Raw genomic sequence first — 10,052 nt, 5'->3', positions numbered from 1 at the left:
GTGAATTGCAGTGCGTGAACTTTGTTAAAAACAGTAGTCTCACTGTGCGGGGCTAAACAGCCAAATGAACTTCTGAAGGTCTCTAGAAATGATTTGGGCGAGTTAGGAGGATTAAAGTCCTTTTGCATTTTGGTCATTGTGTGCAGGTGGAGCTGATGGGTGAAACTCCGTGCTGCTGGATTCAAAAACTCAGACCTCTCCTTCCCCGTGCTTCACACTGCCCTGCTTGAAGTGGGGGCTGCTGGGGGCTGCCAGGGATGCCTCAGTGTGGTCAGGGACGAGGCTGCTGCTGCAGGGCATTGCAAAGGGAGGGCTGCAGAAGGCAGGTGGGCAGCCCAGGGAGAGCACAGAGCTGGTGCACCCTGCGGCTGGAGGAGAAATGCAGGAAGGCCCAGCCCTGATGGGAGAGGTGTAAAGCAGGAGTTAGGCAAACCAACTGGTTGCTGGACCTGGTGCTCACTGATGCAGGTGAGCTCATTAAAGAAGTTCGTATTAGAGTTGTCCTGGGCTGTCATGAAGCAGCTTCATCTGCAGATAATACAAAGCTGAGATGCCTGTGGCCCCTTTGTTCCCCGGCTGATCTGCTTGAAGCTGGGACAATGACAACCATCTTCATGTCAGGATGGTTCATGCCTGGAGTCAGTAGTGGGTTCAGGCCTGTATCACTGCCTCATTAATGATCTGGGTGATGGGGCTCAGCGTGCCCTCAGCAAGTGTGTGGGAGGAGCAGCTGATGCAGCTGAAGGCCGTGCAGCCATCCAGAGGGACCTGGGCAGACTGGGGAAATGGATGATGGGCAGCTCATGGATTTTAACAAGGGGAGATGCGTAGTCCTGCCTCCAGGGAGGAACAACAGGAGTACCAGGGCATGCAGGGAGCGCCCGTCTGGAAAGCCACTGCAGAAAAGGCCCTGGTGAGGCCACAGTGTCCAGGTGTGGGCTCCCCAGTAACACAGAACTGTGTCCAGGTGTGGGCTCCCCAGCAACACAGAACTGGACCCAGGGAACAGCCACCAAGCTGCTGGGAGGGTGGGAGCATCTTTCCTACGAGGAGAGTGCTGGGATGGCCTTCCTGCTAAAGAGAAGGCTCCAGGGGATCGTATCGCTGTCAGTAATTTGTGAAACATCTGAAATTGGTGGTAGAGCAGTTGCTTCTATTTCCTTTTGAGAGATGAATTAGAAACTCAGTCTGGGATCCTGCTGTAAGGAAAGGACAAGAGCAGGGAGAAGGTTGCTGGTCAGCAGCCAGACTGCAGGTGCTGTGTGGTGTCTCTGCCCACTGCTGCACACCGTGAACCAGAAGCACAAGGATCAAGAACTAAGGCTTTGAACTGTTGAAGGCAAACATGCCCTTTGAAAAGGTCTATCAGAACATTTACGGCCGTCCCCATCTCCTCTATTATTAAGGCCTATTTCATTTGGACTTCCATCCCTCCCAGCAACACTTTCTGAGACTGGTTCATGTGCACAGCTGCCATACCTTGCTGCCTGCAGGATCTGGAGCAGGTGAGTCAGGGGGATCAAAGGGCGGTTGCACTTTGGTCATTCTGTGTGGGTGGAGCTGGTGGGTGAAATTTTCCATGCTGTTGGGTTCAAAAATTCACAGAATTTTTGCACTTTCTGTTGGAATACTGTGACACTACGCAGCTTCCCTCACCCACCCTCCCAGCAGACTTAAAGCAGTCGCAGTTGGCCATTGCCCCGAGCTCCTGGGGAAAGGTGGGCAAGGAGATGGTCAGCCCCTCCAAAGAGAAGGGACACAGAGCAACTGGAGCCGGCGCTCTCTGCAGGACATTCCATGGCCGAGCCCAGCCAGGACCAGTCCTGCTTGATGCAAGCAGAACCAGATGGCACTGACTGGGGTTCTGCTGAGAGATGCCTTAACGTCCCCATGGTGCCCACGTGTCATGGTGGCGGTGACCTCCCAGTGTGGATGTCCAGAGCTTTCCCTGCACAGGAGAACATGAAGCATGAGGCCACTGTGAGCTGAACTATGGGTGGACCTTGGGGCAGGGCAAGGAGGGGCCTCGGGCTTCTTGGGTACGTTTGTAAGGTCTGTGTAATGTCTGTGTGGAGGAGATAAACAGCTCTGCAGGACCAGGCCAAGCACAGGCAGCTGGAGCCGCAGAACGTCCTGCAGAACTTGGAAAAAAGCAGTTGTTGCCACCAAGCCCCAGCACCTTTTAGCTCTGCTAAAATTCATCACTTGGACATGAGCCCATCAGAGCAACAGGGAGTTTTAAGCAGTGGGCTGTTTTATTTCACAGAATCACAGAATCACAGAATTGTAGAGGTTGGAAGGGACCTCTAGAGATCATCGAGACCAACCCCCCTGCCAAAGCAGGTTCCCTACACCAGGTCGCACAGGTAGGCGTCCAGGCGAGACTTGAATATCTCCAGAGAAGGAGACTCCACAACCTCCCTGGGCAGCCTGTTCCAGTGCTCCGTCACCCTCACCGTGAAGAAGTTCTTACGCACATTCGTGCGAAACTTCCTGTGCTGCAGCTTATGTCCGTTTCCCCTCGTCCTGTCTCCATGTACCACTGAAAAGAGACTGGCCTCACCGCTATGGCCGCCACACCTCAGATATTTATAAACCTGGATCAGGTCCCCTCTCAGTCTTCTTTTCTCAAGGCTAAACAGACCCAGTTTACTTAGCCTTTCTTCATAGGGGAGATGCTCCAGGCCCTTCACCAACTTTGTGGCCCTCCGCTGGACTCTTTCCAAGAGATCCCTGTCTTTTTTGTACTGGGGAGCCCAGAACTGGACACAGTACTCCAGATGAGGTCTTACCAGGGCAGAGTAGAGGGGGAGGATCACCTCCCTCGACCTGCTGGACACGCTCTTCTTAATGCACCCCAGAATGCCATTGGCCTTTTTGGCCACGAGGGCACACTGCTGGCTCATGGCCAACCTGTCGTCCACCAGGACGCCCAGGTCCCTCTCTGCAGAGCTCCTCTCCAGCAGTTCATCCCCCAGCCTGTATTGGTGCATGCAATTATTCCTCCCTAAGTGTAAGACCCTACACTTGCTTGTGTTGAACCTCATCCGGTTTCTTACTGCCCAGCTCTCCAGCCTGTCCAGGTCTCGCTGAATGGCAGCACAGCCTTCAGGCGTGTCAGCCAATCCTCCCAACTTCGTATCATCAGCAAACTTGCTGAGGGTGGCCACTATCCCCTCATCAAGGTCATTGATGAAGATGTTGAACAAGACCGGACCCAGCACAGACCCCTGGGGGACACCACTGGTTACAGGTCTCCAGCCAGACTCTGCACCACCAACGACGACCCTCTGCGCTCTGCCAGTCAGCCAGTTCTCAACCCACCTCACTGTCCACCCGTCTATCCCACACTTCCTCAGCTTTGTTATAAGGATGTCGTGGGAGACAGTATCAAACGCCTTTCTAAAATCAAGGTAGATTACATCTACCGCTCTTCCCCCATCCACCCAGCATGTGACAGCATCATAGAAGGCCACCAAGTTGGTCGAGCACGACCTCCCCTTGGTGAACCCATGCTGACTACTCCTGATAACCTCCTTTTCTCCCAGTTGTCTGGAGATGGTATCCAGCACAAGCTGTTCCATCACCTTTCCAGGGACGGAGGTGAGGCTGACAGGCCTATAATTACCCGGATCTTCCTTCTTGCCCTTTTTGAAGACCGGAGTGACATTGGCTATCCTCCAGTCTTCAGGGACCTCCCCTGTTGTCCAGGACCTCTCAAAAATGATGGAGAGCGGTTCGGCAATGACCTCCGCCAGCTCCCTCAGCACACGTGGATGCATGGGGATTCAGAACTCCTCACTTGTATCTTCGGCCATGGGAGACCAAAGAGTCTGGTGAAGTTCATTGCAGATGAGTACAGGGTAAAGTAAAGCAGTGCAGTCCGGGTGATGGGTGGGACCCAAGCTCCATCGAATTACAGGTGTGGGAATAGAATGCTGTTTCTGCATTGGATTTTAAAAAAGGGCAATTGGTTTGAAGAAGTAGAACATAATGTATTTGTGTTCTGTAACATCCTTAGAAATAGTTGATCTAAAAAGTAGAAATACTGTATATGTTAGGACCATGTTTTAGAAACATTATTACTGAATTATGTGATTAATTATTTCTTGCAAAACTGCAATAGTTGTTAAATGTTCCAAACAATGTGGGTATAGTGCTAGGGATTAGAAAACATATTGTAGGGTTGTTCTGTTAGGATAAGAAACTCGCAGCAAAAGAAAAACAGATTTAACAGACATCAAAGAAGACAGGGCCTCTACACAGGACCGGACTGCCTCACTCCGTGAGAAGGTTGGAATGTGACAGGCAGGCATCAAGATACTCCCCTCTGTTCTCCTTCCAAGGTTATCTCTGTGCAAGGGAGGACAAGCAGATATCCAGAAACAATGACCAAGTGTGGAGTAAGGGTAAGAAGTTAATTAATTAGAGATTTATGCTCAGACAGCGAAGATTTATGTTTGTCCAGTATTTGCATGTTTAGTGAAGCATCAAGAAGATTGTGATCCTAAAGTACTCAGCCAATGAGGAACCAGGGGAGAAAGAGATAAGTGTTGGGCAATAGGAAATAAAAAGATGTAACGCTGTTTTCTGGGTGCTCTCCTGCTTGCAGGAAGCCCGCTATTGGAATTGCAATAAAATCTGCTTTATCAGAGAGACCGTCCTGATAAATTATTTGGATTTTTCCAACATTGGTTTTACCTGAAGCTAACATTGTGAAAGCATGGGGTGATAGTGGGTGCTCCAGTCCTGTGCCCAGCCACGATCCTTCCTCCGGAAAAGTAAAAGGAATGTCAGGTGTCACAAAGAAGGTATGAGGGGCCAAAGCAGGAAGGATTTGTGTGGTGGGAAGGGCTGTGCGTGCTGTCTGAGTTCTGGAGGGGTGGCTCCGCGAGTGAATGCAGCACCAGAGGCCATCCCCCATTGCTCTTCCCTTCTACCCCAGGCTGAGGGTTCAGCTCTGGGCTCCTGGTTAGGGACTCACACTGCTTTCTGTATAGCTTCGTGGCACTATTATTCTGGCAATAAGGACGAGGCTCAGAGCACAGCTCTTCCCATTTATTGGTGGCCAGCAGCCTTTCACACACCAGCCCTGTTCCCACTGTCCTGAGGGCAGCAGCTGGTGGGACAGGGCCGTCCCAGGTGCTCATTTCTCCCCCAGAACACACATGGCTCCCGACTCGTGCCCTTCTAGAGGCGCTGTGTCCATCTCTGCCAGGCTGCGTCCTCAGGTGCTGAGGCAGGGTGGGCCTGCAGGGCACTGTGTGCACCACAGCACCCTACTGTAGGGCCGGCATCCCGCAGGGCTCTGTCCGCACCGCCCTTCCCAGTGCCTGCAGGACAGGGCACGGCGGCGATCGGCTCCGAGAGCCATAGCCTCAGGTGCATCCTGTGGTGCTGCTGCCCGTCAGGCCAGGCCCCACACCTCCAGGTCGCGGATGCAGAACTCCCCCCGCGGTGAGAGGCTCTCGTTATTGAAGGTCTCGCAGGGGCAGCTCCCCCCGTGGTGCAGATCCCCGTCCAGCCACAGCCCAAACTTGCCGCTGGGACACGCAGAGGCTGTGCTCAGTCGGGACCCTCCTGTTGCTTGGCCACGTGAGCTCTGTGGCTGCCCCTACCTGCCCCCACCGACCATCAGCAGGTCCGTGTCTCCCTTCAGGAAGAAGTTGTTTCTGCCCGTCCATCTGAACACCTGTGGGGACAGCAGTCATGTGGGGTTGTCCCTGTCCTGCCCACACAAAGGGCTCTGAACCTGTCGGTCATGGCTTGAAGCCTCAGAGTCCATAGAGAGGCCTGCCCAATGTGTGGGTGCCATTTTGCTGTTGTCCTGCTCCCTCAGGGGAACAGCTGCCATCTGCTAATGCCACCAGTCCCACTGGGACACACAGACCTCCATACTGGTTGGGACCTGGGGCGAGCTGGCCTAGCAGCTTTGCTTGTGGGCAGACAAGTGTGGCTGCATTACCTTGGACCATTCCCCCCAGACCCTACAGTACTTCTGGGTCCTTCCAGCAGGGCAGGCTGTGGAGCACTGCTGGTCCCCAGGATCCCCCTTTCCTCTGGTCCCACAGCCCCTACCTTTAGCTCCGGGGAGAAGGAGAAGAGGAATGTCTCCCCTGTGCCATAAAAGCCATTGCTCATATGAATGGGGCTGGTGGAGAAGGCACCAAAGGCCTGGCAAAGGGAGAGGAGAGAGATGCCAGCGCTGTGGGGTCACAGACTGCACCAGGAGTACCTGGCACATTCCCATCCAGTGAGCAACAACAAGGACAGTATCAGGCACAGGTGAAGCCACTTTTGGTGCTACCAGGTGACAGGTCCCAGCTGTACCTGAGCCTCGGTGTCACGGATGAGCAGCAGTGCTGGGGAGCTCAGCCGGCCGGTGCACCGGTACAGGGTCCTCAGGCTGAAGCCATCCCGCGCAGTGCAGTACAGCAGGCTCCAGGGCTGCTGCCGCAGCCGGGTGGGCAGGTGGGGGCCCAGCTGGGGCAGAGTGGGCTCAGAGGGGCTGGCAGGCAGCTCCCCGCCGCACACTGTTGTTTGCAGGGAGTCCTGGCCTGGGCAGCAGCCTCTGCTTGTCCCCCAGCCCTGCTTCCCCAACCCTCCCTGCCCACCTGCAGCAGGAGGGCAGGGCTGCAAATGTTCCCAGCCACCTCCTACCCAGCTGGAATGAATCCCACCAGCCTCACCCCCAGCATCTTCCCCCCCACAAAGCAGTCTTACCCTGCAGCATCTTCACCCACACACGAGCCCAAATGGTGTCCCTGAGCGTTCTCCCAACACCAGCCATGTTCCCCAGACAACTCCCAGAGCATTTGTTCCCAAGAGGTCCTTCTGACCATCCTTCCAGCCTCCAGTATCCTCCCAACGTTTCTGCAAACATCCCCACCCTGAGCCCCCCTGCAGGAGGCCAGAGAACAAGCTCAGAGAGGAGCAGACCAGGCAGCTGGCTCAGGATGAGCTACACCTCTACACACTGATGGAGTGTGGGGCCTCACACCTCCAGGGCTGTCACCCAAAGGCACCCCTCACTGGGTTCTTGGGGAACTGCAGTTCATGGCCCATCCACATGTGCCCCTCTTTTGCCCTCCACAAGAAACCATGCAGGGGAATGATAATGGGTGCGCTGTGCAGGAAAGCACGTGGGGCTCCAAGTGCTTGGCACCCCTTCTCTGGCAGTGCCAGCCCTGCTGGCTGCCTCTGTTCCCTGGGGATAGAGGGTATGTCATCTACCAGCCTTACGCTGGACCGGCTCCTGGCATGCAAGGACTCCTTACCTCCTCAATCTCCCTTTCCTGCAGGATGCTGCTTGGCGTGCTCAGTACCAGCCTGCATGGCTCCTCTGGGGCTAGGGGAGTCACCGGGGCCCCCTCCCAGCCTGGCTGCCCCTCACTGTCCGGCTCCGTGCACTCTGTGGGCAGGTCCTCGTCCTGATCAGGCTGGGGGTGGATGGAGGTGATTACTCCCTTGAAACCCCATGAGGCAGCATCCCCAAACCTGCACCACATGGGGCTCTCCCACCCCGTGCAGAGGGCGGAGGCTGGGTGAGGGGCTTGAAGACCACACAGACCTGGAGCCCCAGGGTTGAGCGATTGGCTGAGCCTCCTGTCCCTCTCCCAACACACACTGCCATTCCGTGGCGTGCCCTGGCACCCCTGCCTGGCAGTTCCACCATGGCACAGAAGTTCAAGGGTGTGGGCTGCCCAGGGAGGAGATGGGGAAAGAAGGAGGAAGAAGAGGAGGCAGCAGAGGTTTCCACAGCCTCCACGCTCAGTCCCAGTGGAAGGGTTCACTGCAGTCAATCTCAGTTGCATCTTTCCCTACCCTGGCCCTGCACACCAGGACACAGATGCACCGTGGGCCAGGCTGCAGCTGGTGATGAGCCTCAGCCACCCACAGCTGTGTGCACAGCCCATGCCCCCGCTTGAATGTAGGAGGGCAGCAGGGCAGAAGCAAGCAGCTGCTCCGGGCTCCCCGCAGTGGGAGCAGGCAGAAAATACCCCAGGGGAGCAGGGGACAAGGGGAAGAAGTAGGAGAGGCCCTGGAATGCCCAACCACGTGTTCCAGCCCCACGCGAGTGCCCTCGGGGTCAGACCTACCAGGAGGTGGTAGTGGGCACGGAGTCCCCTCATCCTGTGTGCTCCTGAGGTGCTGTGCTGCTGCGGACACCTCGCCACTGCCCCAGGTTAATGTTCACCTGCTCTGGCCCCTCCCCAGCCCCCGGTGCCTCCACCAGCGTGTCAGTGTGACGCAGGGTTGGGTGTGGAGCCCCACACCCTCATGGAGCTGGGATGAGTGGGCAGGCACCCGCTGCCACCAGGCCAGCGCCTGTCTCTGCCTCTTCACCCTGGCTACCATTTCAACTGACCACCAACCAACAGCATGAGGATTCCCTGTTTTGGGATCAACAAACAGGCTGTGCTCGGTGTTGCTCTTTGCAACACAACTGTTGCAATAGCTGTGTTAAGTGTCAACACAGCGCACCGGGGATGGCGCAGCTGCAGGGCAGCACAGGGCACTCTGCCCCACTGTGGGATGCATGGCCTTGGGCTGCACACAGTGGACGGGAAAACTGGTGATCCATGAGAGCTGGGCTTGATGGCTGTAGAAAGAGGGAAACACTGGGCTGTGGTGTCCCTGCCCTGGCCTGGGGCTGCTGCAGAACAGTGAGGGACTGCAGTGAAACTGTGGTGGCCCAATACTCACGTTCCCAAACAGCCAGTACCAGGTGAGCCTGTGCTGTGGAAGGACTTCCCATTTATGCAAATATCAGACAGAGTAGATGAAGGTGCAAGGCAGCACCCTGCATGTTAGCAGGATGGCACAATGGCTTCTTTCTGCCTTTCTTTCTTTCTGCCTAGCTGCCTTTCTGCCTGGTCCCACAGCACTTCATGGGGGGATTTCAGGGTTTGCTTCCGTACCCACTGCAGATCCGTGGGTCCTGGTTGCCCGCTCAGCACCAAATGACCCCATCAGGCTCTGTCAACAGGAGTCACAGCCGAGTGTCCCAGTGCTTGGCATGGCTGGCACTGGGCCACCATCAGGGAGCTGTGGAGGACAGGGGGCCTGGTGATTCCAGTGGGCTCATCTGGCACCCTGTACCAGGAGCATCATTAGAGCTCAAGACCAGGCATCCGGTCTCTGCCTGCTCCCATAGAGTGGCCATCCTGTCTCTGTCCTTGTTTCTGGCCCCATCTCCTGCCTGGGTTCCACGGTAACACCAGCACGCATAGTCTGGGCACCTACTGAGTTCAGTGCTGCAGGATCCCATCTTGCCATGGAGATGTACAAGTGCCAGCTGTGAGGGATCATTCACATGAGGAGCCTTTCTTTAATTCTAAGAAAAAAGACCTTAAGGGAGTAAAATCTTTCATGACTCTTTCAGAATGAGTTGTCACAATTTTCCTTTCTGTCAACGGCCATAAATGTATACTGAAGTTTCACCAAGCATTTGCATGCTTTTCTGTTTAGGAGCAAGGATGCTCAGTGTGTTTCACCCACCGTGTGGCCTCCTGTACACCATTACCCCTGCTCAGGGCTGCTTTTGTATGCAAATTTAGGAGCTGCCCCCCAGGAGACCCAGCAGGAGCCAGCCCCAAAGCAGGGCCCTGGGCACAGCCACAAAACTCAGCTGCTGCCTGCAGCTCTCAGCTGCTGTCCTGTCACCTCCTGTCACTGCAGTCAGCACCGCCTCCCTCCTGACAAGCAACTTATTTTCTATTTTGGGGAAGGAGGGAGCTGCAAAATGGGTGCTGTGTGGAAGACACACTTGCAGTTATCTCTGCCTCTCCTCTCCATAGCCACAACACACCAGAGTCAGCCCAGTTTGGTGGCAGCCGGCAGCCCCACACCCCCCTTGGTTACCCCATGGTGATGCCCCAGGGAGTGCACTTCTTTGGGTAGTGACTGCTTCCTGAGCTGGACTGTGAGCATCTCCTGGGCAGACTTATCTGCAGCTTTGGTGTTCCCAGTGCCCTCCGCGTATTTCCCAGTAGCCACATTTTGCATTCCTGTTTGCCCTTTGGTGCTGCTCAGAGCCCGCTAGTCACTTT

At 55.5% G+C, this 10,052-nt stretch overlaps 1 protein-coding gene across 14 annotated transcripts; it reads right to left on the bottom strand.

Annotated features, from left to right (window-relative positions):
• Positions 1-927: 927 nt before the first annotated feature.
• On the bottom strand, positions 928-8,247 carry TLDC2 (TBC/LysM-associated domain containing 2). 14 transcript variants are annotated; one of them, XM_085241448.1, is made up of 7 exons: positions 7,571-7,931; positions 7,278-7,439; positions 6,331-6,483; positions 6,079-6,174; positions 5,619-5,692; positions 5,426-5,543; positions 2,186-5,333 (listed from the first exon to the last, which is right to left on the bottom strand). In XM_085241448.1, exons 1-7 carry the CDS (start codon positions 7,673-7,675, stop codon positions 5,280-5,282), a joined length of 762 nt encoding a protein of 253 aa, XP_085097574.1. In that variant the 5' UTR covers positions 7,676-7,931; the 3' UTR covers positions 2,186-5,279. The 14 variants fall into 14 exon arrangements, with proteins under 14 accessions (XP_085097568.1, XP_085097569.1, XP_085097567.1 ...); XM_085241449.1 differs by lacking the exon at positions 7,571-7,931 and adding an exon at positions 8,100-8,247 and having other exon boundaries at positions 2,197-5,333; XM_085241452.1 differs by lacking the exon at positions 6,331-6,483 and having other exon boundaries at positions 1,899-5,333; positions 7,571-8,005.
• Between the last annotated feature and the right edge of the window lie 1,805 nt (positions 8,248-10,052).

This window comes from Meleagris gallopavo, chromosome 22, assembly GCF_905368555.1.
Source record: "Meleagris gallopavo chromosome 22, MGAL_WU_HG_1.1, whole genome shotgun sequence".
In the NCBI taxonomy this organism is placed as follows: domain Eukaryota; kingdom Metazoa; phylum Chordata; class Aves; order Galliformes; family Phasianidae; genus Meleagris; species Meleagris gallopavo.
The sequence above is the reverse complement of the archived record's forward strand: the minus strand, read 5'-3'. Positions and strand labels throughout refer to the sequence as shown.

Excerpts from the sequence above, each read along its gene's own strand:
- TLDC2 (XM_085241444.1), bottom strand. The coding sequence starts at position 3,782 with ATGCATCCACGTGTGCTGAGGGAGCTGGCGGAGGTCATTGCCGAACCG.